The sequence below is a fragment of the Podarcis pityusensis genome, assembly GCF_964106645.2.
Source record: "Podarcis pityusensis genome assembly, chromosome: 2".
In the NCBI taxonomy this organism is placed as follows: domain Eukaryota; kingdom Metazoa; phylum Chordata; class Lepidosauria; order Squamata; family Lacertidae; genus Podarcis; species Podarcis pityusensis.
The window spans coordinates 21,333,618-21,360,411 of record NC_138029.1 but is presented as its reverse complement, the minus strand read 5'-3'; the positions used below and the strand labels follow the sequence as shown (position 1 = coordinate 21,360,411).

Sequence of the window (26,794 nt, the reverse complement as noted above, 5' to 3'; positions counted from 1 at the left end):
ATACTCTTATAAAACTGCAGGTTATGACAATAATCCTGCCAATGTTCTTATCTGTTTACAATTTATCTGTAAATATTCAATAAACCACTTCCATTCTTTTATAAAAAGTTTATCTTTATTTCTTATTCTTCCAGTAAGTTTCGCCATTTCTGCATATTCCATAAGTTTTTGTATCCATTCTTCCTTTGCTGGGACTTCTGCTTCTTTCCATTTTGGGGCAAGTAACGTTCTTGCCGCTGTAGTAGCCTACACGATTTACTTTCCATAAAAGTTTGGGTAGTTCTGTCCCTATAATTCCCAAAAGAAAAGCTTCTGGGTGTTGTTTTTTAAAAAAGTTATTTTGAACATCCTTTTCAATTCATTATATATCATTTCCCAGTAAGCTTTAACCTTACTACAAGACCATCACATATGATAAAAAGAACCTTCTTTCTCTTTACATTTCCAACACTTACTTGATTTAGATTTATACCAAGTAAATTGCAAATCCTGCTTTTGAAACTCCGAGAGGTCCTTTAAAAACAGCAAACAAATCTTAACATTTTGGGTGAAAAAGTATGACCTGCTCTATTTAATCCTGTCTTTTTTAACCTTGCCTTTTTCCTTTAAAAAAATTACAAGATCCACCATAAAGGCAGTTTATGTTGGTTTTTTAAAAAAGGATTATGAGTAAATATAAATTCAACAATTTTATAAGCTGGGAAATTTTTCTCAAGATGTCCCTCACCCCTCTGAAATTTTCCTCAAGATGTCCCTCACCCCTCTGAAAGAATCCACTTATTCTCAAATCCCTCACTAGGTTTGAGGGCTGCTAAGTAGATTCTCAGAGAGAGAGAGAGAGAGGAGAGAGAGAGAGAGAGAGAGAGAGATTTTGGCTTCAATCCTGAACCATTCTGGAGGGAGCTGGTTGTGCTTCTCTTGTGGGACCTGTTGCCGAGAAACAACACCGAAGGCCAAATCTGTGTCTTTGTCATGCAGGAATAGCAGCAGGTGATGCATCGGAGTGAGACAGTGAGACAGCTGGAGTCAACTGCTATGAAAGAAATCAATGCTGGGATGGGCATGTTTTGAACCAGGCTGCTTATATAAACTCTTTCAGAGGGTTCCAACGCTTACAACGTACATGTGCTGCACGTTGTATCTGTTCAATCTTCTTTGTTTCAGTGCAGCTTATAAAAAAGAGGTTTCTAGCCCTCATGGCTTTTGAAACTTCCTTATTGTAGATTGAACAAAGGCTTGCAAAAACAGAAGATCTGCTCATTGAAAGCGAGTCAAACGATCTTTTTGGCACTACTCGGGAGTAGGCCTCCATGGGTGCAAGAGAAGCAGGGGCATCATATGAACCTGCCCGCCCTATGCCACTGAGGCCCCATCTGTACTACAGTGGTACCTCAGGTTACATACGCTTCAGGTTACATACGCTTCAGGTTACAGACTCCGCTAACCCAGAAATAGTACCTTGGGTTAAGAACTTTGCTTCAGGATGAGAACAGAAATCGTGCTCCGGCGGCGTGGCAGCAGCAGGAGGCCCCATTAGCTAAAGTGGTGCTTCAGGTTAAGAACAGTTTCAGGTTAAGAGCGGACCTCCGGAACGAATTAAGTACTTAACCAGAGGTACCACTGTATGCTTTATCACAGCATCACACTTTAAACTGTCACAGCTTCACTCAAAGAATCCTGGGAACTTGTAGCTTATAAAAGGGTGCTCTGGGAACAGGTGGCGCTGTGGTCTAAAGCACTGAGGCTTTTGGGCTTGCCGATCGGAAAGTCAGAGGTTCAAATCCATGCAATGGGGTGAGCTCCCGTTGCTCTGCCCCAGCTTCTGCCAACCTAGCAGTTCAAAAGCACACAAGTGCAAGTAGATAGGTACTGCTGCGACGGGAAGGTACATAGAGTTTCTGTGCGCTCTGGTTTCCGTCACAGTGTCCCGTTGTGCCAGAAGTCATGCTGGCCACATGACCCGGAAAGCTGTCTGTGGACTAACGCCGGCTCCCTCTGCCTGAAAGCGAGATGAGCACCACAACCCCATAGTTGCCTTTGACTGGACTTAACCGTCCGGGGTCCTTTATCTTTTTTTATATAGTAGTATTGGGGGTGATGTTACTGGCCTACCTTACAGGGTTGTTGGAAGGAGTACTGAAATCACGTGTGTGAAGTGTTTTGAGCACTTGGGGAAAGTAGCATATTGCGATATGAAGTCCGTTTTACCTGCGGCATATTAGAAGCAGGACACTTGAATCCATCCGGCAAGACCATTGAAATAAACAGGACACACCTGTTCATGTGACTGCTTATTGGAGGGTGCGTTTGTGTGCAGCAGGTATACAAGTTAAGGACCCTCTCATCTGTGCAGTATCAACAACAGCACAATAGAGCCATTGTCGTTGCTGGTATCCCTACCTTAGTTTTAAATAACCACCACCACCAAAAAAAACAAAGCAAACACCACGGCTGAATCTCTTTACTCAAGCTGAGTTAATTTAAATACAGGTGTTGCCATTGAAATTTCTTTCTATTGAGTGCAGGAGTGAGGAGGTGTTAGAAACAACCAGGGGCTCTACTAAGTATTATTTCACAAGCAGAGAGTGAAGGGCTTTCCTGCTGAGTTAAACTGCTCCCTTTGGAAGAGGAAAATAACAGGCATTGATTCTTGTTAACAGGCTCCCCCAAGCAGATGAAACTTCAGGGCAACCTTTATAGGGTGATTTTTTGGGGAGGGGGGAAGAGGGAGATGTAGGGACTTCCAGTGCCTTTGGAATAATCTGTTTAAAAAGTGTACAGGTTGAACAGGCATCACTTGGGTGCAGAAACCAGCATGCAGACAGGCAGCCCTAGTCTCAAAGCAGCACAAATTCACCCCCTCCAAATCTAAATCAGCCGCCAGCCAGCCAAATCTGCTTTTGTACAGCTCCTCTCGCACAGATCAAGACTGGGCAAACTGGCTTCAGCCCCTTCCCACAGTGCAGACAGAGGTGATTTGATGTGGCTCAGGAGGAGGTGCAGAGATTTCTCCAGTCGGCTCAGTATAACAACACGACTTGCAATCTTTGCCAGATTTCATTTGGGCAAGGCATGCTTTGCGTTTTGCAGAATCCAACATTGAGAGCCAAACGTACAGTAAATAAGACACTTGTACTACTGCGCAGCCATTGCTGTTGTCATGTCTGTGTGGAAGAATTTCCTGCACTCCAGCAAAATCGGAAGTGCAGGAAGCTGCGCCCCCCCAATTTAATCCTCCCATGCTGTTTGACAGTGCAACTGTCTCCCTTGGGAGGTGGTGGACTCTCCTTCCTTGGAGGTTATTAGGCAGAGGTTGGATGGCCATCTGCCATGGATGCTTTAGTTGAGATTTTTGCATTGCGGGGGGTTGGACTGGATGACCCTTGGGTATCCCTTCCAGCTCTGTGATTCCATGATTCTATGCTGTGGTGTCTGTGGGGAAAGGCAATGGATGTTCAGGCAGGTAGATTCTGTTCTTAATGGTTTAATAATATGAGTAGCCATGAATGGAAAAGAAGTCAGTAGGGACTGGAAACCTGTCCTTTTTCTTACTTGGCATCTGTCTCTGGAGTGCACCTTCAGGTCAAAAACTTTGTAGAGTTAAAGAACCTGCTCTGGATGTAGATACTGAAACAGGAGAGACATGTTTCATTGCAGCTGGGGCAGATGAAGGTGTCCAGTTGTGCTGATGGAGGGGTACCATGGTTTCTTCTTCCTGTGCACCTCCCAGTGGTCACTTCTCCTCTGGTCTCCTCTGGGGATGCGGGTGGCACTGTAGTCTAAAGCACTGAGCCTCTTGGGATTGCCAGTTGGAAGATCGGCAGTTCGAATCCATGCAGCAGGATGAGCTCCCGTTGCTCTGTCCCAGCTCCTGCCAACCTAGCAGTTCAAAACCATGCCAGTGCAAGTTGATAAATAGGTACCGCTGCGGTGGGAAGGTAAACAGTGTTTCCGTGTGCCCTGGTTTCCGTTACGGTGTCCCATTGAGCCAGAAGCGATTTAGTCATGCTGGCCACATGACCCAGAAGGGTGTCTGTGGACAAACACTGGCTCCCTCAGCCTGAGAGCAAGATGAGCGCCGCAACCCCAGAGTCGCCTTTGACTGGACTTAACCATCCAGGGGTCCTTTACCTTTATCTCTCCTCTGGTCACTGCTGTGGATACACAAACTGTCTACAGGTGCTGCGGTCGTCTCTGGAAGGGATTTCCACATGGCAGGGTTGATGTTGCTAGGCTTCATGTCCTGTTGGCAGACCTCTTTATAATACAAAGTTGGTCTGCCAACAGGCTTGGTGCCAGCTCCCCATTGAGCACGTCCTTGAGGATCCTGCCATCTTACCTTTCGTGGACATGACCAACCCAGGGCAGACACCACTGAGACAGGAGTGTGCAAACATGCTGGGGAGAGCACACATTTGTTTGAGACTCTGCCCCGCCATGTGATGCCTCAGACCTTCCTGACACAGCAAATGTGAACGAACATTGTCCCCTTTCCCTTGGACCATTCCCTTTAAGTGTAAGGAAAGAGGGGTTAGTTTTAGTTACTTAATTTTAAAAGTTTGACACACTTAGACTTAGTGGGTGAGCTGCTCCTGTGATGTGCAAAACTTCAGCCAATTTATTTCCATTGTACCAGAAGCGGTTTAGTCATGCTGGCCACATGACCTAGAAAGCTGTCTGTGGACAAACGCTGGCTCTCTCAACCTGAAAACAAGATGAGCGCCGCAACCCCATAGTCGCCTTTGACTGGGCTTAACTGTCCAGGAGCCCTTTACCTTTACCTACCTGCTACTAAAGGCACAGAGCTGGCATATAAAGTGCAATCCCTAAAGTTAAATTATTTTGCCCAATTTCAGCTTTATGGCTTGCAATACAGAGCCTGTCAAAACCCACTGCTGTGGAGTGGCATTCTGATATTTGAAAACGCCGTATAAACTGGAGAATCTCTTCCCTGCTAACTCTGGAGATCTCTGTAATATTCCACGGCCTCTCTCACTGTGGACACTTTGAAGATGCTATGGCCGGGTAGAGTCACATGAAGTGCATTTATGGCAGCCTCCCATGTGAAGACCCAATGCTTTTAAAGAGTGCACATTGGAGCTAATTGCTGGGGGCCGAGGGGTTCCCCCATAGTTGACGGGCCTTGCCATTCAAATGGTGCACGTGCATCTCATCATGTGATCAATTATGCCGGGCAAGGCTTAACCCCCCCATATTTTATTCAAGTTGGCACGCCTGAGGGTGCGTTTTTTTCATCCTCAGTCCATTTCAGTTCTCTTTCTTTCTTCAAAATAACAGACCCAAGTTTTGTGCGTGTGTGCACGTACGTGTGTTCTCTGAGACACGTGTAACTTCTTAATCTGCCAAAGCAAAAAAAACAAAACCAAAACAAAACTCCAAACTTGCAACTCTACAGGTTGGCTGTCCCTTTAAGGGAGAGCCACCGGGTGTGTCTTAAGTAGCTATGGTAACTTTCAAGTTGAGGATGCTGCGCGATGCTCCGGGTGGCTGAAATTGACGAAAGATGGTTCGGAAAGGGGAGGGAGTGGGCTTCACTTAACAGCCGCTTCTTTCCGAGGATTCGAATAACCGCTGGCCGAGGAGCTGCCAAGTCACGCGAATGACAAAGCGGAGCAACTTTCGGCTCGGGGACGGTTTGAGGATCTGCAGAAGAAGAAGTGGCGACGGCAGGAGGAGGAGGAGGACGGCGGCGAAGGCGGCTCTGCGCTGAAAAAGGCAGCGCCTGGAAATTATGCCCCGGGCGGCCAAAGCTTTGCTGGCGATCGCGACGCCTGGCAGTTTCTGGGACTTGCCGTCGGAGTTGCGAAGGCGCACAGACCGGAGCGAGCCGGGGACGAAGATGTTGGCGCTGCTGCAGCGGGGACTGCCGGGTCCCAGATGGGGGCGCGAGGAGAGGGCAGCCGGTGGGGAAGAAGCCCTAAGCCCCTACGGCTCCGCGGACGGGGACGCATCCTAAGCAGGTGGCAGCCGTCGGGGGACTTCCAGCCGGGATCTCCAGACCACGACCCGGGCTTTCTTCTTTTTCTCGCTCCGTCCAGTCCAGCCACTTGGAGGGCAGAGCCGGACTTCGCGCCAGGCCACGACCGAAGGGGACTAGGGTCCGTCTGCCTTTGGGGTGGCTGCTCATTTGCGAAGGGAGGGCGCCCCCTCTCCTTTTTGCCGTTTCTTTGCCGGATGCGCTTGCCTTGCTGTCTGGGCACGGGAGAGATCCGAAGGCTGGGGCAGCTGTAGACTTGGCAGCGAGCCCCGCTGCGCCCCACAAGAAGTGGGAGTCGGGTGGGTGGAGAGATCCTCTGACTTGGGGAGACTAAGGGTGTTTCTTCCCCCTCCCCCCCCACCCCCACGACTTCTGGATCTCTTTTTCTCCCAACCATTGGACGATGGAGAGGTCCTCGAGCAAGTCCTAAAATGCCGGTGATGAGGGGCCTCCTGGCTCCCCAAAACACCTTCCTGGATACCATAGCAACCCGCTTTGATGGCACGCGTGAGTTGACTTCCCACCCTCTCTTTTTTTAAAGTCCTCTTCCCTCCCCCACCCCCAAATCCCAACCTTGTTGCCTTGGCCTCCGTAGGCAAGCTCGAGGGCTGTCACGTCTAGTTGTTTTCCTTTGCAGAAGACCTCCACTCGCTGGGAAAACCTCTCTCCAAAATATGTTCAGGTCCCCCTCACTCTTACCACTCACAGTTCCATTCCTGAAACCTTTCATCCGAGCCAGCCTAGATGGGCTGCTCAAGGAAGCGGTGGTGATAGTGGATTAGCACTCATTCGAGCTTAAAGGCCTGTTTCGGAGGCAACACGATTCCTACATTCAAAGCGGTCCTTCTGGGTGGGGAAGAGCAGAGCAAATTAAAACGGCGTGCGTGTGCATCGTGCAAGGGGACACATGCTGGGAATCTGCAACTAACTGTAGCTCCCCAGGATGTGATGTGCACGCAACACACTTGTGCATTTATCACATGTGGTGCAAGCCACGTATGGGCTGGGTGCTATTCTTGAGTGGGCTGCAAATTCAGTCAGATTTCTCCCCCCCCAATCTCAATGGACTCTCCAAAAACCTATACAAAGGTTGTTGGCGTTTTGTTTTTTTTATGGTTTGCCACTGGGGGTTGTCAGTTACAGACCGTGGCCGCAGAAACAGTATACCTTTTAAAGCACATTCTTTCCCTCAAAGAATTCTGGGAACTGTAGTTTTGTTAAGGGTTGCTGGAGGGTATATTACAGTGCCCAGAATTCTTTGAGGGAAAGAATGTGCTTTCAAGGTATAGTGTGTGTGAGCACACTCCATGAGAGGGCTGCTATGCCTTTTAAGATATGCGCTAAAGGTAGAATTTCATCAAGTGGAAATTCTCTCTCCCCCCCCCCCCCAATTCAGTGAACCACTGTGGCTAAGGAGAGCAGCATTTAGTAGAAATCATGGCTTTTATGTCACTTACAGCAATCCCTGGAGTCTCCATTTGGTGACCCAAGTGATCAGGTATCCAAAATAGCTTTTTCTTTGTTTCTTTTACTGTGTTCAGGATCTTTTTCTTTCAGAATTTAGGCCTAGGATTCCTAGGGGATGAATATGCCCTTTCTTTCTTTCTTTCTTTCTTTCTTTCTTTCCGTGCTTCATGTATAAACCTGAGAATGCAATGTGTGAATGTGATAGACATGTTTGCAAACCTGTGTGTCATGAGATACACTCCTTAGGGCGCCATTATGAACTGCACTTTCAGGTTGTATACACTTGTGTGGCATGTGAAATGGAACTTGGCTATCTTGCATCGTGTGCACCTGAAATGTGAGAATACAACAACCGGGTGTCTATAGACACAGGTACTCTGCAAGCTGCGATTCCCTGCTGGGTCTACCCTTGGCAACAAACCTTCATTTGTCATCCATATTCTGTGTGAAAAGGGGAGCTGGGCAAAGAGTCCTTTTTTTTAACAGGACTGGGCTTTGGAAAGGTTGACAGTTCAATTTATGCCCCTGCCATTCTTTTATGGAGATAAGAGTGGTCTGTTCTGTGGTGTCAGAAGGGTGTAGCTAGAGATCTGATTTTTCATTTTGACTTTCTTCCAATGAGCTCAGGATGGCATACTCAGTGTCCTTTTATCTCTCACAACAACCTTGTGGGGTAGGTTGGGCTTGAGAGGTGATGACTGACTGGCCCAAGATCTCCCACTGAGCTTCTCTTCTGAGCAATGGTTTGAACCTGAATTTCCTCACTCCAAGCCCACGACTGCAGCCACTATCCCGGGACTTGGGTCTAAACCACTGAACCACTTGGGCTTGCTGATTGGAAGGTTGGTGGTTCGAATCCCTGTGACGGAGTGAGCTTCCACTGCTCTGTCCCAGCTCCTGCCAACCTAGCAGTTCGAAAGCATGCCAGTGCAAGTAGATAAATAGGTACCCCTGCGGCAGGAAGGTAAATGGTATTTTCATGCGCTCTGGTTTCTGTCAGGTGTTCTGTTGCGCCAGAAGCAGTTTAGTCATGCTGGCCACATAACCCAGAAAGCTGTCTGCGGACAAACACTGGCTCTCTTGGCCTGAAAGCGAGATGAGTTCTGCAACCCCATAGTCGCCTTTGACTGGACTTAACTGTCCAGGGGTCCTTTACCTTTTTTACCTTTTTATACCATACAGTCTCTCAAAATAATAGAGCAAAAACAATTATTGTCAACATAAAAATCTAAAGAATAGAGGTGAACTGAAATGGCTGGATGTGTGTGTCTGAACTGAAATGGTGAACTGAAATGGCTGGATGTGTGTGTGCTAAGGAGCAGGGTGTCCTTTTTGATGAGGGAAGTGTCCTCTTTACCTTTTGTTACGATGTTTATTAGTGTCTTCCTTTGGAGAGCTTGGAAGGCCACACTTTTGCTAAAATGGGGGCGAGTCAAGGGATGGACCATGTAGATTTAAGTAAGGTTCCCCCTACTCCCCTTCCTTAAATAATTCAGGCATTGTTGAGATGGCTCATTGTACTATGGGGAAGAAGCAAGGGTTCTGGGATGAAGGACTGAGTCACACAACCTTTTTAGAGAGACTTTTTCATCACCAGATTGGCTCCCCCCCCCCCCCCCCGGTTGAGCAAGTTTGAATTGACTTGTGATGACAGGTGATTTGACTTGGCAGCTCATGATCTCTATTCAAAGCTGTATACAATTAATTGCAAAAAAACCCTACAAAGAAACTACTACCATATAGAAAATAATGCACCACTACCATATAGAAAATAATGCACAACTTGAGTGTGGACCGTGGTGTGTGTGGCTAACCTGTGGCCTGCCAGATGTTCTCCAGCTCCCATCAGCCTCAGACAGCATGGCCAATGATCAGGGATGATGTGAGTTGTAGTCTGAAAACATCTGGAAGGCCAGGGGTTCCCCGCTTTTAAATGGACACATATAGAAAAGGACATACTGAGTTTTCACTACACCAGCCCAGCTAGGAACTTGTGCTTGGCTATGACTTCCCAATGACTGTGGCTTCTCACATCAGAAAAGGCTTGCATGTGTGATCATCACATGCACCTTTCTACACCCAAGTTGCACATCAGTTGCTACATGGAAGTACCTTCTGGATAGGAATGGTGTGAAGTGCTCTCCTAAATTAGTACTAAATGCATCCTGTGCCCTGTGGCTGGCTATGTTTAGCTTGGAGAAAACGAAGCGAGCAGACTTGAAATATTGGAAGGGTTGCCACACAGAGGATGGAGCAGGTTTTTTTGCAGTGTTCTTCAGCCTTTGGTCTCCAGATGTTGTTGGGCTACAACAACCATCATCCATGGTCAATAGCTAAAGCTGGCTGGGGATGATGGGAATGGGAGTTTCACAACATCTGGGGTCCCAAAGTCGAACACTCTTCTAGAGGACAGGACCAAGGGGTAGAAATTACAGGGATGCAGATTTAGGATAAAGGTTAGAATAAATCTCCGACAGGCAGGAGCTGTTCAACACTGGAACAGACTGCCTCAGGAGATGATGGGCTCTCCTTTGATGAGAGCATTTAAGCAGAAGTTGAGCAGCCAACTTTCAGGGATTCTGAAGCTGGCACCTGCATTGCAGATTCTGCAGTGAGCAAGGGAGTTAGACTAGATCTGCAAAGATACCTTCCAACTCTGGGGGTATCCGTCTCAATAATTGCAAGTGTGAAATAAATTCTAGTTGCACAGTTGGACTTTCCCCTCTCTCCTCCCCACACCACTCCAAAGAAAGGGGGGAGGTATAAAAGGAGAATTCCTGGATGCCAAGATCCAAGGTTGGGACAAGTATACTTTGGCGAGAGAACCCCTGCAGAGATTTTAAATCACAAAATATGCAGCAAAGTATGGAGAGATAGGCTATTATGTAAAGGTAAAGGTAAAGGGACCCCTGACCATTAGGTCCAGTCGTGGCCGACTCTGGGGTTGCGGCGCTCATCTCGCTTTACTGGTTGAGGGAGCCGACGTACAGCTTCCGGGTCATGTGGCCAGCATGACTAAGCCACTTCTGGCGAACCAGAGCAGCGCACGGAAACGCCATTTACCTTCCTGTCGGAGTGGTACCTATTTATCTACTTGCACTTTGAGGTGCTTTCGAACTGCTAGGTTGGCAGGAGCAGGGACCGAGCAACGGGAGCTCACCCCGTCACGGGGATTTGAACCACCAACCTTCTGATCGGCAAGCCCTAGGCTGTAAGGTTTAACCCACACCGCCACCCACTATTAGACCTTTAAAATATGCTCTTGTGAGTTACAAAGCTTCCTCCTTCCCCATCATAGAAAAAGACCACACATTTAGGTAAATTTAAAATTGTTTACTTAGAAACTCTCCAAAGGTCAGTTTCATGTGTTTTTCCATACTGCATCCAGGAAAATGTTGCACATGCAGTAAAACCTGCCTTGGTTACAGTGGTGAAAGTTCCTAAATTATTGGTATAGGAACTCAAGGAAGACTTGTTAGAGCCATGTGGCTAAGCTGAAGCAACCAGTTCAGACCTCACATGCTGAGCTCATCAGGTAGACAGCAAGAGGCTTGATTGCCTTCCTCCCAAGGCGAGGGGGAGAGACCTAGCTAAGCCTGGCAGGACAGCTTACTCTATGGCATTAACCCCTTAGTGCATAAATTAGACTTAAGCATGTTGAGTATATGAGGCTGGTTATCCCACAATTAGTAGGTGGTGGTTTTTGGTTTAAATTATCCCACTTTTTAGCAAGGAACCCTCAGGTCTGCTTCCTTGCTTTGCTCTGGTTCTAATTGAGTTAATAGGAAAGGATGAGAGGAGGGGAAGGGAAGGGATGGGGGAAAAAGGCTTTCCCTATTCTGCATTCTTGTGTGCATCTTGTGTACTATTTTCTCGCTGTACCTCCACCTGACTTTTCCTAATGGGAGAAACACAGAGGCCAGCCCTACCATTGGGCAGTGGAGACCAGCCCATTAGGACAAAAGGGGTACTGCTCCACCAGCCTCAGCCTGCTCTCCTCCTCTTTAACCCCAGCCCTTGTAGAACCCAGAGGGGAGGAGGATGGTGACAAAAGTAGAAGGAGTTGCTCTGTCAGTCATTGACTCGGACTTCCCTGCCTTCTAGTCCCAATGGCCAGTAGCCGCTGCTGCCATTAGGCAGAGTGTAGTGACCTCCTCAGACAGCAGATACTAGGGAGCATTTCCTTGGCTGTTCCCTTCTTCAGAGGACAGAGCTGTGTCCTGCACTCCCCTCCCCCGACTAGCCTGTGACCTTCAGGTGCAAGAGGTGGTGGTGGATACTATGACAACACTAGTACTGAAATAACGGCCAGTCCAGTTCATGGAATGCTTGGTGGTGAAGGGGGGGGGGATGAGGAAGGCACCATCTTGTCCTTTGCCTCAGGTGGCAAAATGTCTTGGGCCAGCCCTGAAGCAGTACGTATTATTGATTGATTGAATTTATATACCGCCCTATATCCGGGGGCCCCTCTAGACCAAGTTTGGTCTTTTAATTGGGTGTATTCTGCAACAGGTCATTGATGCAATAATAGTGCATTTGTGGTATATTTATACTGAGCTATTTACTTGCTTTGTTAGTGGTTCTTTGATGCTTCCTCAATGTCAGTGCATTGCTGCTGTCTGGAAGTATAGTGCAACAAAAGTGGGGCAAGGCTAAGCTGGAACATTTGTCGTATTTTAAAAAAATAATATAGGGTTTCAGAGGAAATCAAGTGATGTGCACTAATGGGGGGGGGGGCAGCATGCCTGCCCCAAAACTTTTGCAGGTGCAAACAGTATTGAAATCAAAATCAAGTACAGTGGTACCTTGGTTCTCAAACACAATCCATTCCGGAAGTCTGTTTGACTTCCGAAACATTTGAAAACCAAGGCGCGGCTTCCGACTGGTGCAGGTAGCCCAGAAACAATAGCCGACAGCCACGTCGGATGTTTGGCTTCCGAAAAATGTTAGAAAACTGGCACACTTACTTTTGGGTTTTCATCGTTCAGGAGCTGATTTGTTCATCGACTAAGCCGTTTGAGAACCAAGGTTCCACTGTATACCATCATGAGCACAAATAATCATGAATGCACAATAACAAGGATGGTTGGCTGGGGCTGGGGCCCGCTAGGAAGTTTACCACACAAGTCCCATTGCAGTGATTAGCAACAGCAACATTTCTACAGAGTTTGCAAATTATGTGCCTCTATTATTAAAAAAAATAAATCAAAGAAGTGTCCCGTCTTTAAAGACATCTCCTGTTCTCCTCTCTTCTCTTCTCTTCTCTTCTCTTCTCTTCTCTTCTCTTCTCTTCTCTTCTCTTCTCTTCTCTTCTTTCCCCTTTCTGGTCAACGGATTAAAGTGGTGGCGACCCATTTGGTGGTTTTGTTTGTTTGACCCAAGCACAAACTACTTGGGACCAGCCCTCTTGGGAATGCAGTTTGCCCAGGGTTAGGATAGCCTGGATAGTTCAGCTGGTTAGAGCATGGTGCTGATGATGGTAAGGTTGCAAGTTCGATTCCCTATTTCTGCATTGCAGGGGGTTGGACTAGATGATCCTCAGGGTCCCTTCCAACTCTATAATTCTATGCAGAGGAGTTTGGATAGCCAGGAGTTTCTGAGAAAAAGCTCTGTGTGTTTTGAGGGAAGTTGTGGGGGTGCGGGAGGGAGAATTTGCTCCCAGCCAAGCTTACTGTATCTTAAGCGTACGCCCTGCAGAAGGCTTCTTTCCGCTTCACAAGTTTGATCTTCGAGTTCTGAAGAAACTCTTGCATCTTATTCCCTTAAGAGAAGCTTCCATGAGGCAGTAGCAGCATCTATCTACCTCTTGCCCATGGGATGCGCTTTGCTTTGCTTTCCACACCACAAGAGACACACATGTATCACGGTCTCTCTCTGTCTCTCCCCCCATCCCTATGTTCTGCAGAGCTGCTGACCCATATCAGCAGATTAGCCTGTTCCCACACATTGCACCAGACCCTTCTAGTCTTCTTCTTCTTTGGCAATCACTCATAGCTGAGTAAGATTGTCCTCCATAAACAGTTTTAACAGTGAGTCCATAAGTGACTGTGGAGGCCAATTCTGGATCCACATGTTCTTCCACAGTGGGGACATAGGTTTCTGGGCGGGAGCTGATCACGGTGAGGGTTTGCCAAGGGTGCCTTCCTCTTAGCGTGTTTCTCCCTTTCATCCTGAGTTCAAGTGTCTTCGAAACTCATGACATCTTTGGTAAAGGCTGTTCTCCAATTGGAGCGCTTGCAGGCCAGTGTTTCCTAGTTGTCGGTGTTTATACTACATTTTTTTAGATTTGCCTTGAGAGAGTCTTTGAACCTCTTTTGTTGACCACCAGCGTTACACTCACCATTTTTAAGTTCAGAATAGAGTAGTTGATTATAGTAATCAGGCATCCGCACAACATGACCAGTCCAACAAAGTTGATGTTGGAGAATCATTGCTTTGACACTGCCAATCTTTGCTTCTTCCAGTACACTGGTATTAATTCACCTGTCTTCCCAGGTGATGTGTAAATTTTTTTGGAGACACACCCTTGATGGAATCTTTTAAGGAGTGGGAGATGGCATTCATAAGTGGTCCACGGTTCACAAGTATACAGTAAGGTTGATAGTACAATAGCTTTATAAACAAGCATTTTGGTTTCCCTGCGAATGTCCCGGTCCTCAAACACTCTACACTTCAATCACTTGCAGTACCAAAGGAGGGATGGCAGAAATCCAAAAGGAATAATGAGATGGCGGGGATGGCAAGTCTGTAGCCCAGGAGTGCAACACCTGCTTTTCACAAGCCTGGATAGCTCAGTTGGTTAGAGCATGGTGGTGATCACACCAAGGTTGCAAGTTTGAGCCCCTGTGCGTATGGGACAGCTGCATATTCCTACATTGCAGAAGGTTGGACTAGATCAGGCATAGGCAAACTCGGCCCTCCATATGTTTTTGAGACTACAATTCCCATCATCCCTGACCACTGGTCCTGTTAGCTAGGGATGATGGGAATTGTAGTCCCAAAACATCTGGAGGGCCAAGTTTGCCTATGCCTAGACTAGATGTTCATCAGGATGCCTTCCAACTTTGATTCCTCGGTGTTGTTGGTGAGATCCCCATTGAAAGGCTCTGAAGGTTAGGGAAGACCTCTGCCTGGGGGCCAAATCTTACGCTATATCATCACTACAGCACGGAGAAAAATGTACCGAGGAAGGAAGGAAAATCAATACCTGTGTAGCACATAATTGGGAGAAACTATTCCCAAATGTGATCTGTCTCTCTTCCTCACTCTCTCTCTCTAAAGCAAAAGTTGTGGTCCCTGGGTCAGGCAGTGGCAACCCAGTGGAGGAAGAGCACGAGCTGGCTGGCTGGCTGTAGAAGCGAGTGCCTTTGAGCAGGCTCAGCTCTTTTCTATTTTCATATTATGTAGCTAGCCTGCTTACGCAGAGAAAGGTACTCTTAGGAAACCTGGGTTACAGGGCTTGATATCAAGTTGTAGAACAGATTTAGTGTGGGCTGTAGTGTACCAACAAGCCCTCTTTCTCCCCCTTGTTTTCTTTCTCCTCCCCTCCCCTTCCTCTCCTTGCAAAAGCAACTTGGTCACATAAACCTTTTGGGAGGATATTTTCAGAGCTCCTGTGCCCGTGGTTGGAAGCTGACATTACAATATACTATGAAGTTTTGGTTTCCTCTTCTCTCTCTCTCTCTCTCTCTCTCTCTGTGTGTGTGTGTGTGTGTGTGAGAAAGAGAGAGGGAACTTGAGCTGGTGTTTAAGCAGTGGAGTCTGTTGCATCTAGTCACCCTTTAAGGTGGAATGTGGAAGGAGGTAGCAGGCTCTAAGAGGTGCTATTTCACACCTACACCTGCTAGAAAGGAGAAACATTCAATGGTTTACCCCTAATTTTTTTAAAAAAATCTGGTTTTTATATTGGATAGCAGCTGGATTTTATTTTTAATTTTTGAAAAGCGGGATCTTGGAGAGCCACGGCCATTCAAGGACCCTTCAGATGACCTGCTTAATCAGCATTCAATCTTGCTTTGCTTGCACAATGCTTACAGACTGGTTAGACCCGTGGTTCCCAACGTGGGGCACATGCTGCACAAGGGGGCAATTCGAGCTTCTTTAGACCAAGTTAATGGCCTTTTAGGCTTCCTCCACATAAATAGGAGTTCACTTTTTGAATAATAAGATTAGCATATGTCACAAGGGGGGTTGGGCATCAGGATTTTAAAGAGAGGCTTAGGTGGGGCATGGCCAAAAAAAAGGTTAGACTATGCCCAGTCTATGTTGAGTATTTGTTTTGATTTGTCCGCAAGGTTGTTTATACACCCCGTTACTTTCCAAACCACCAAAAGACTGATTCTTTTTTAAAAAAGTGGATTTGCTATGCTAGGGCAACAGAATGCTGAAATCCATTTTCACTGTGCAATTGCAGTTGGATCCCTCCTGCAAAACAGTGACAATCTGGGGACACCCTCAGAGACCACAGTGCTGGATGACAGAGGCCAGTGGTCTTGCTGAGTTCTACTTCCTTATCTTTTTGCTTGGAGGTCTGCAGCTCCAAACAGGGAGCATAGAAAGCTATGCAGGGCTTTGGTTCTTAAGTCTCACGCAGAGGAGGATTGCATGGAAGCTTGCCAGGAATAAAGGGCAATGGCACCGCTGCTGTTGCTTAAATTTGTCACACGGGTGTCCTTCCTCCACCTTTCCCCTTCACTCTCCTTCCCTTGTATGGCTTGTCTTTTTAATTTGTTAGCCTGAGTGCAGGACCTGCCCCCATTTAATGGATGTGAATGGCTTTGGGAGACGTTTGCCAGAATGCCTAGGGAGGGGATTCCGCCAAGAGGGGGATTCCACAGGGGGAAAAGCCCTGCTTCTCACACTTGCTCTTCTTTTTGATTAAAAGTAAATTAGGTACGTTCAGGCTAGTGTGCTTTTAGGTGTTGTTGTTTAGTCGTTTAGTCATGTCCGACTCTTCGTGACCCCATGGACCAGAGCACGCCAGGCACTCCTGTCTTCCACTGCCTCCCGCAGTTTGGTCAAACTCATGCTGGTAGCTTCAAGAACACTGTCCAATCATCTCGTCCTCTGTCGTCCCCTTCTCCTTGTGCCCTCCATCTTTCCCAACATCAGGGTCTTTTCCAGGGAGTCTTCTCTTCTCATGAAGTGGCCAAAGTATTGGAGCCTCAGCTTCACAATCTGTCCTTCCAGTGAGCACTCAGGGCTGATTTCCTTAAGAATGGAGAGGTTTGATCTTCTTGCAGTCCATGGGACTCTCAAGAGTCTCCTCCAGCACCATAATTCAAAAGCATCAATTCTTTGGTGACCAGCCTTTTTTATGGTCCGGCTCTCACTTCCATACATTACTACTGGGAAAACCATAACTTTAACTATACGGACCTTTGTTGGCAAGGTGATGTCTCTGCTTTTTAAGATGCTGTCTAGGTTTGTCATTGCTACTTTTAGGTAGACTCTGGTTTTAGCAAGGCTGTTTGAGCTAAGGTTTGAAGTCTGGAGTTTCCAGTCTAAATCCTTTGGGCACTAGACCGGATGCACCCATTGCCCAATCGAGAAGATATTTTGAACTACGACTTCCACCATCCCTAGCCATTGACTATGCAGGTTTCTGAATTTTGGGCGTTGGGGTTGGGAGGTTTTGAAGTCCAACAACATCTGGATTTGGAGAATGCTGCCATGTTGCAGATAGCTACTGGTTTAGGGGGAGCATGAAAATCCATACAGGATCACACCATCCCATGAATTTCTCTGCCCATCACTGGCCTTGCTGAGGATTCTCCAACATACAAGCAACCGATAAGCCATGCTATCTAAATGGAATGTCCAGTTTCAGAAGCAGTTACTGGGGGACAAAGAATGAGGGCAGCTTTTGACTTCATGTCCTGGTTGTGGAGAGATCAGATTTAGTCACTGATAAATGGTTGCAGAGTTATCGAAGGACTGGCCCTTCCGCTAATGCCACGACACTGCTTTTTTGTGTCCCTTTCTTCAAAGAGTTTTCCTTTCTGGATGTAGCATTCTGGATCCACAGTATATTAAGGTCTATGGAAAATGTCGGGTCAAGACAGTTTCTCACAAATCCTTAATGCCCCATCCGGTCAATTAAGGTTTATATACTATTGTTGTACTGTGTATTTTGGGTTTATGGACTGCAGTAAAACTGTGTGTGTATTAAGGTCCACATCTAGGGTTGGCATTCATGTCCTGGGAGAGGCTTGGTTTGCTTTTAACAGCCACATAGTATGTGGAAATCCAGAAGTCATGTGACCATTTCCCAGCGATGCTGTACAGTGGTGCCTCGCAAGACAAAATTAATTCATTCCGTGAGTTTTTTCGTCTAGCGAATTTTTCGTCTTGCGAAGCACGGTGTCGGAAAAGTTTTGGAAAAGCTTCAAAAATCACCAAAAACCTCAAAAAAGGCTACCACACCACGTTCTATGAGTTGCTCCTCGAAGTCAAGTCGCAACTGTATTAACGGTGTTAAGAAAAAGGAAACAAACTTGCAAGACGTTTTCGTCTTGCGAAACAAGCCCATAGGGAAATTCGTCTTGCGAAGCAGCTCAAAAACCGCAAAACCCTTTCGTCTAGCGAGTTTTTCGTCTTGCGAGGCATTCGTCTTGCAGGGCACCACTGTAGTATGAAAAGCTGCACCTGCTGGACTTCTGCCTACTTTTCTGTTAAAGGCACAACTCTACTTGCATTCTGCTGCTGGTTGGAGCATTCTAGCATTTAAAAATGAATGTTCTTTCCTTTTTTTCTTCCTTCTCTAAAGCAATTTAAGCAGTTCCTATAACAATACTACTACACTGTGTGTTTGTTTTTTAAATTAATAATAGGGCACACCTCTGTAGCATGTATAAGATTATTTAAATCAATTGGGGCATTTTAAGAGACGGAACTTGAGGGGAATACATTTGCAAATGTCTCTAGGCATGGCAGCCGGGGGGGGGCGACGACAATGCCTGCATAAATCTATAAATAAATGATCCCTCCATGTAGTACTTAGTAATATCGCTGCAGTTGGGCTGCTGTGTAATTTGAGTAATCTGGGTCCATCTCCTGCACCCTTTCCTGTTATTTTGGGTGCAATTAGAACTCTACCGCGGCGACATGAACACGCACATTGAACTCTGGCATTCTGTGCCCGCTTTGTACAGTGTGGTTTGTATCTAATGGTCTTTCTGGATATATTTTTTTAAGGTGGGGTAATAGTCTTGAATGAGACGAGTGTGCTGCTAGCCTGACCTGCTGGTATATTTTTAAATCCTAGGAGGATTAGAAGTGGGAAAATAAAAGTATTCAGAAAGAGAGGCTTTTGGGTCTTTTTCCTGTTTCCCCCCTCACGTATCATTATCACAAGGGTTAAACTCTGCTAGATGCAGAGAGATGATCCCTCATTAGCGGGCATTGCAAATGTGCCTCAGCTTTGAGATGAGCTGATATTAGCTCACACTTTCCCTTCCTAATCATTGGCTAAATTAGTCAGATTTCTGCAACACTGATAGTTACCATATCTCCCTAAAGAAGATACATCTGCTATGTTAAATATGTGTGCGTGGATATGCGGAAGCATAAACACACACCTGTTACATAAAACAGATGCAATAGGTGCAATTCTATGCATGTATCCTTGGAAGAGGGACACGGGTGGCGCTGTGGGTTAAACCACAGAGCCTAGGACTTGCCAATCAGAAGGTCGGCGGTTCGAATCCCCGCGACGGGGTGAGCTACCGTTGCTCGGTCCCTGCTGCTGCCAACCTAGCAGTTCGAAAGCACGTCAAAGTGCAAGTAGATAAATAGGTACCGCTCTGGCGGGAAGGTAAACAGCGTTTCCGTGGGCTGCTCTGGTTCGCCAGAAGCAGCTTAGTCATGCTGGCCACATGACCCGGAAGCTGTACGCTAGCTCCCTCGGCCAATAAAGCGAGATGAGCGTCGCAACCCCAGAGTCGGCCACGACTGGACCTAACCGTCAGGGGTCCCTTTACCTATCCTTGGAAGAAGGTCCCACTGTGTTTAATGGGTTTTACTTTCAGTGTGCATAGAATTGCAGGCCAAATTGGTAGTAACTGCTGTGGAACAGTTGCCTCTTTCCCCCCCGTGCTGCGGAACAGTTCCGTGCTCTTTGCTTGCTTTCTAGGCTTGGGTCTGAACAGTTTTTCCCCCTGCCTCCAAGGGAAAACTCACTCTTTAGTGGTAGCTTGGAACAAATGGCAATCGGGGGGAAATCTGAATTTCCGTTTGCTCTGGTTGAATGCCAAAGAGAGGTTTTCCCTGGAGGAAAGCAGCAGGACAAGGCAAAATGTGGTTAAGCTTTGAGAGACGGAGCTAGACATCAGAAACTCTCCGGTTTGAATGTTACCTCAGCTATAACCTGAACTTTGCGGCCTTAGACACTTCCTCTCAGCCTCAGTCCTTCCCTGTGAAATATTGTGGGGGGAATGTTGGAGGATAATTATACTGACTTACCTTCCAGGGTTGTTGTTGTTATTGTTGTTGTTGTTGTTGTTGTTGTTGTTGTTGTTGTAAGGATTACTGCAAGGTAATGTACACAGGTGGCGCTGTGGTCTAAACCACAGAGCCTAGGGCTTTCTGATCAAAAGGTCAGCAGTTCGAATCCCTGCGACGGGGTGAGCGCCCGTTGTTTTGGCCAAGCTCCTGCCTACCTAGCAGCTTGAAAGCACATCAAAGTGCAAGTAGATAAATAGGTACCATTCTGGCGGGAAGGTAAATGGCGTTTCCGTGCGCCACTCTGGTTCACCAGAAGCAGCTTAGTCATGCTGGCCACATGACCCAGAAGCTGTCTGTGGACAAACGCTGGCTCCCTCAGCCAGTAAAGCGAGATGAGCGCCACAACCCCAGAGTCGTCCGCAACTGGACTTAACAGTCAGGGGTCCCTTTACCTTTAATGTACATGAAACCCTTTGAATGCTTGAAGGTGCTATCAAAAAGTTAAGTAGTAGTATTTTTATTCATTACAGGGACATATGGTGTAAGTAAACCCATCTCCTATGTTTTAATGCTGCACAATGCTATTTTTATATAATCCACTTGGAGATTTTCTTTACAGTCAAACGGTAGCTGCATTTCATTAGGTAAAGACCGATTGAATGTGTTCTCATGCCTTGAGAGCTTACACATGAGCAGAGCCTTTTAAAGCCTTTGGAAATTTCCTTACCTAGCCTACTGTGACATGTGTTCTTCGGGGAGCGCATCCTCCCTCCTCCCTCAGATCTGTGGGGGAGGCATTGCTCCATGCGCCACCTTTAATGGCAGTGCCACTGCCGCCACCTCCTCCTCCTCCTCCTCCGCCTCCTCTTTAGTGGTGCCCACACTCCAGAAAACTTTGCAGACAGAGGAACGTCTGGCCATTTCACTGTCGGCTTTCTGGCATTTAGTTCTAAACATGGCTAATTCTGGAAGGCTGTTAAAATAAATAAATAAAGAACACTGGCTGGTGACAGTTGGTGTTGGGCTTTTTTAGGTGTGTGGGTTTTCTTTATTTATTTATTTGCCTGCCAGAATGCAGGTTGAGGAAAAAACATCTTTGTGTTTTTATTTATGCTTTGCTCTATTTTTTGATACTGGGTTTTTAATGTTTAGTATTATGCTTTGTTTTTGGATTTTTTAAAATCACGGTTCTGCACTGCTTTTTTTGGGTGCTGTTGGGGTGGCAGAGAGAAGGGTGTGGCGTACATGTTTTGAAATTAATATTTTCCACATTCCCATGATATGCATGGCAGATGAATAGGTAGTACAGTGGTACCTTGGTTCCCGAACGCCTCCATTGTCACATGTTTCGGTTCTCAAACGCAGAAAAACTGGAAGCAAATGCTTCCGCTTTCAAACGTTTTTTGGAACCCGAACGTGTGATGCGGCTTCCGCTGAGTGCAAGAAGCTCTTGCGACCAATGGGAAGCCGTGCCTCGGTTTTCGAATGTTTCGGAAGCCGAACGGGCTTCCGAAATGGATTCCATTTGAGAACCAAGGTACCACTGTACATTGTTAGTCAGAGCTAATGAATTGCCTCTCCCTCTTTGTGGCACTACCCACAAAGCAAGGACTGCCTGCTGCAACAACCAGAAGGATTTTCATAGGGCTTCCCAGGTACCATCAGTTAGGCACTGTGGGTTAAACCACAGAGCCTTGGGCTTGCCGATCAGAAGGTCGGCGGCTCGAATCCCCGTGACGGGGTGAGCTCCTGTTGCTCGGTCCCTGCTCCTGCCAACCTAGCAGTTCGAAAGCACATCAAAGTGCAAGTAGATAAATAGGTACCACTCTGGCGGGAAGGTAAACAGCGTTTCCGTGCGCTGCTCTGGTTCACCAGAAGCGGCTTAGTCATGCTGGCCACATGACCCGGAAACTGTACGCCGGCTCCCTCGGCCAATAAAGCGAGATGAGCGCTGCAGCCCCAGAGTCGACCACGACTGGACCTAATGGTCAGGGGTCCCTTTACCTTCACCTTTTACAAACCAAATTTTAGCCCAGCTGCATCTTTACCTGTCCCCACTGGCACCAATTCCAGGGGCCCCCCAGAGCACCCACAAATTTTTTGCTGCGGGTGCCTGGCCTCCACCCCTGCCGCCTCTGCCAGCCAAGTGCCAATTGCTGGGAACAAACAATAGACATCTATAAACACCATCAGATTGGCTGCTGTGTGATGCAATATTAAGCTGACCTTTCTGTTTGATCCAGGAGAACTTTTCTTATTTTCTTGCCCTACTGTTTTTTTTTAAAAAAATCTTTTTCTGTTGGATAGAAGCTCACAGTCTATTTAAGGTAAAGGGACCCCTGACCATTAGGTCCAGTCATGGCTGACTTTGGGGTTGCGGTGCTCATCTCACTTTATTGGCCGAGGAAGCCGGTGTACAGCTTCCAGGTCATGTGGCCAGCATGACTAAGCTGTTTCTGGCGAACCAGAGCAGCACACGGAAACGCCGTTTAGCTTCCCGCCAGAGTGGTACCTATTTATCTACTTGTACTTTGGATTTGGATTTGAAATCCCGCTTTATCACTACCCAAAGGAGTCTCAAAGCGGCTAACATTCTCCTTTCCCTTCCTCCCCCACAACAAACACTCTGTGAGGTGAGTGAGGCTGAGAGACTTCAGAGAAGTGTGACTGGCCCAAGGTCACCCAGCAGCTGCATGTGGAGGAGCGGGGAAGCGAACCCGGTTCACCAGATTACGAGTCTACCGCTCTTAACCAGTACACCACACTGGCTCGAAAGCACTTTGATGTGCTTTCGAATGGCTTCAGTGTTGGTAGCGGCATGCTGATATTTTTCTTTTTAATGTTGTCTTAAGGAAATCAACAATTTGCAAAGGAAGGGATGCCTCAAAAAGTGAAGCCAGAGGCCTTGGCGAAGACCTCTTTCCATGAATCAAATGAAAACCACAATGTGCTCCGTGGAATACAACTGTTCAGGACCTTGGACAGCTCCACCCAGCATTCCTGAGAGATCTTGAACTGAAATTTGTGTGTGTGTGATGTTTTTTCCAGTTCTAGCTGCTAGCAAGGCTACAGCTCCTAGGCAAGCAGACCGCTTAAACGTTTCCCACCACAGCACCTTTTAATATAAAAAGTTTGGTACAGTTTTCAGGCATGATGACTAGGGCTGGAAGCCTTAATTGGTTCAATCAGTAGATTAAACAACTAAAGCTTTAGTTGATTAGTTGGTGGTAGGAAAATTTAATTGGTGTGGCTGAGAGTTAAAAGCACATTTTCTTTCTTTTTTAAAAAAAGTTACGTTGGTTCCAGCTTGTTTATTAGAACAGGGAGTGGAAAAGAAAATGTTAAAAGATGGCATTTTTCTTTAACTGCAAGTTATCTCATGCTTCTTTTAACATACAAAATAGGGCACCCGTGTTGAGCTATTGGTAATAGGAAGAATATCGTCAATGAATAAGCGATAGGCCAGTTAAAAAGAGTTAATTTTTAATCAACTAAGACTGGGATTGGCTGACAGCCCTAGTGGTTACTTTTAAGAATCTTCCAGATCACTTTTATTATGGAGGCTCAGAGCACTCTTTCAGCATTTAACTTCCAACAACTCTGATGTGTTACCACATGTTGCTTAACATATGACTTTCCCAGATTTTTTTTGGGGGGGTGGAGTTTTCCTTTCCTTTCCTTTCTATATTTCCTCGCACACTTACTTAGTGCACCAGAGTCTCTTGAGACAGGAGCATATGACGCCATTGTTTGAACGAGCCCTTTGTATCTCCATGGGAATGTAGACTTTAGGCTGAAAGAAATTAAAAGAAACTGTGTGTGTGTGTGTATGTAAATTTAATTCAAATTCTCAGATTACCGATAAATACCCTTCAGTCAAAGCGTTTTAGTTGCAATTTCAAAATTTAAAGGCACCAAACAACTGAAGCTTAAAGAGAGAGAGAGAGAGTTCATCATCTGGCTTTAAATCAAGACCAGGATATATTAGGGTTGTGGTGAATTTTTGCCCATGAACATTTTCAGGGCAAAAGGCTGGAGGAGGGAAGCATTTCATGATCCTCCCTCATATGCTGTTTCACCACCTATTCAAAGCTGCTTATTTCTCCAATCTGTTCCTTCGGTCCTATTTTCATTTATGAACAGGGGCTTCTTTCTGAAGTGATCCCAGATCACAAACCAGATTTTAACTATATGACGTGGTCATGAAGTGAAATCAGAATGGGGGATGGATGAATGGTATCGTTCCGAATCATGGGTAGGCAAACTAAGGCCTGGGGGCCGGATCCAGCCAAATCACCTTCTAAATCTGGCCTGCGGACGGTCCAGGAAACAGCGTGTTTTTACATGAGTGGAATGTGTCCTTTTATTTAAAATGCATCTCTGGGGTTATTTGTGGGGCCTGCCTGGTGTTTTTACATGAGTAGAATGTGTGCTTTTATTTAAAATGCATCTCTGGGTTATTTGTGGGGCATAGGAATTCCTTCATGTATATTTTTTCAAAATATAGTCCGGGCCACCACAAGCTCTTAGGGACAGTGGACCGGCCCCCTGCTGAAAACGTTTGCTGACCCCTGCTGAATGGTACAGTGTACATGCTAAATTTCTAAAGCATGTTTCCTCCCTCAGAAAAATTCCTGGCACTGTAGTTTGTTAATAGGAAGGACTTCACCCCCGGTGGGAGACAATCTCCCCCATCTGAGCAACTCTTAAATCTCCCTCACCTTTCTCTGCTGGCCCCACAGGGAAATTCTCCTTCCCCGAGCTGAACTTGGTATACCCCTGTGCTTTTAGCATGTGCATTTACCTCTTGCACACCCACACCCCAGCCCACCAATAGCAACTGTTCCCCTGAGCTGCACTCCCCAACAGACTACTTTCCCTGAGTAGGCGAAGGGACATCGCAAGAGGAAGGAGCACACGGTGTCCTGGGGTATAAATAGCTCCAGCCGTGAGTTGTAACAATAGCTGCACCACCTGTGCTGGGAACAAGTTGCCTATATGCAGGAGGGGAGCTGGTGTCAGTTCTCCCCATGTCGCTGGCACATGCATACCCCCTGAAGGTATAGATTTAGTTGTGTCTGTTGCTCCTATACAAAAGGAAAACTCTGAATTTCCTGTGCAAGGTCTGTGGCTTTGCATTACTCATTAGGCTAAGGGTACCATAGCGTAGGGTCCCAGTCCTATACTGCAATGATCGGATGGGACCCTCAGCTGCCAGGGGAAATTTGTCTGAATAATAATAATAATAATAATAATAATAATAAATGCTCCACCCATCTGGCCGGGTTTCCCTAGCCACTCTGGGCGGATCCCAATTAAAAACACAATAAAACATCAAACATTAAAAACTCACCTAAACAGGGCTGCCTTCAGATGTCTTCTAAAAGTCTGATAGTTGTTTATTTCCTTGACATCAGGTGGGAGGGTGTTCCACAGGACAGGCACCACTACCGAGAAGGCTCTCTGTCTGGTTCCCTGTAATCTCACTTCTCACAGCAAGGGATCCGCCAGAAGGCCCTTGGAGCTGGATCTCAGTGTCTGGGCTGAACGATGTGGGTGGAGACACTCCTTCAGGTACACTGGGCCAAGGCCGTTTAGGGCTTTAAAGGTCAGCACCAACACTTTGAATTGTGCTTGGAAACATACTGGGAGCCAATGAAGGTCTTTCAGAACCGGTGTTAATATGGTCTCAGCGGCTACTCTCAGTCACCAGTTTAGCTGCCGCATTCTGGATTAGTTGTAGTTTCCCCCAGTATGGGGGGGGAGTGAGAAGCACCCCTGCCCTCTAGGGCCATGGCCCCAATCCAAATTGTTCCTCTCCCTCTGCTTCATTTACCCTTTTACAATGCCAGGGGTCTGATCACAGGCTTCCCCCCTGTCTTATCTAGTTGCATTCTGAGGGTTATGCCTCAAGAATTTATACAGCTCCAAATTTGGTGACTGTTCCCTTATTGAGGGATCCCTTTTGACTAGATTAAGATGAACAGCTGAGATGGTGAACGGGTGCCTTGTATGGACACACCATTCATAGGAATAAGCTCATGTGTCACTGATGAGCAGCAAGGTAGAAAACTGCAACCTCAAACATCATTTTGCAAGGAATGCCAAGATATGCATTGCAACCCCACCACCTGGTTGCAACATCAGAACGTTTCACACATTCTTTATTTTAAAAAAAAAACACAAAACCCCATGATAGTTGAAATACTTGTTGCTGCTCTTTATTCACCGTACTTGTTGCTGCTCTTGATTCACACGTGCCACGGCTTCTCTGAAGATGGCATTCACGTTAGGGATTTACTTTCTGCAATCCTGAGGACCGGAAACTTCATTTCAATCTATTTTTGACCAATCTGCCATTCTCTCAGTTTGAATCCCAGGGTGCATGATGCATGAATGTCAAGGAAAAGTATTACAGCAGCCAGGGCCGGCCCACCCACGAGGCAAGTTGAGGTGACGGACTCGGGCGGCAGGATCCACAGGGGCAGCAGATCTGGCCTCCAAGAAACCCAGCTACAGCCACCACGGCTGCAATGGCAGCAGGAGCTGCAGCACTCTCACTGGATGCCAGATCTGTCACCGAATTGGCAGCCCCACCCAATGCCTCTTCCACAGCGGCTCTTAGTGAATAGGGGGCACTGCTGGTCTTCCCCAACCCCTAGGGAGGAAATGGCAGGAGCTGCCCTCAGGGGTCCGCTGAGCTTTGTACCTGCCCAGAGTGATTCAGAATGGGCCACTTCCCCCCTCACAGTGGCCTTTGATTCCCAGTTCAACCATCAGGTCAGGTTGATTTGATTCTCACCTCTGCTTTTTCCTGATGTATATCTTCATTCTCACCTTGTTCCCAGTGTACATCTTCCCTTCCCCTCTTCTTCCCGGATTGGA

The 26,794-nt window shown here is 46.7% G+C and overlaps 1 protein-coding gene across 1 annotated transcript in view; it reads left to right on the top strand.

Moving 5' to 3' along the window:
- The first annotated feature begins 4,762 nt into the window (after positions 1-4,762).
- The window catches only part of KCNH3 (potassium voltage-gated channel subfamily H member 3), a 73,137-nt gene continuing 51,105 nt past the window's right edge, over positions 4,763-26,794 (top strand). The window contains exon 1 of the mRNA XM_080994451.1: positions 4,763-6,505. Within this exon, the coding sequence (XP_080850577.1) occupies positions 6,430-6,505 (76 nt within the window). The 5' untranslated portion in view covers positions 4,763-6,429. The remainder of the gene's footprint in view (positions 6,506-26,794) is intronic.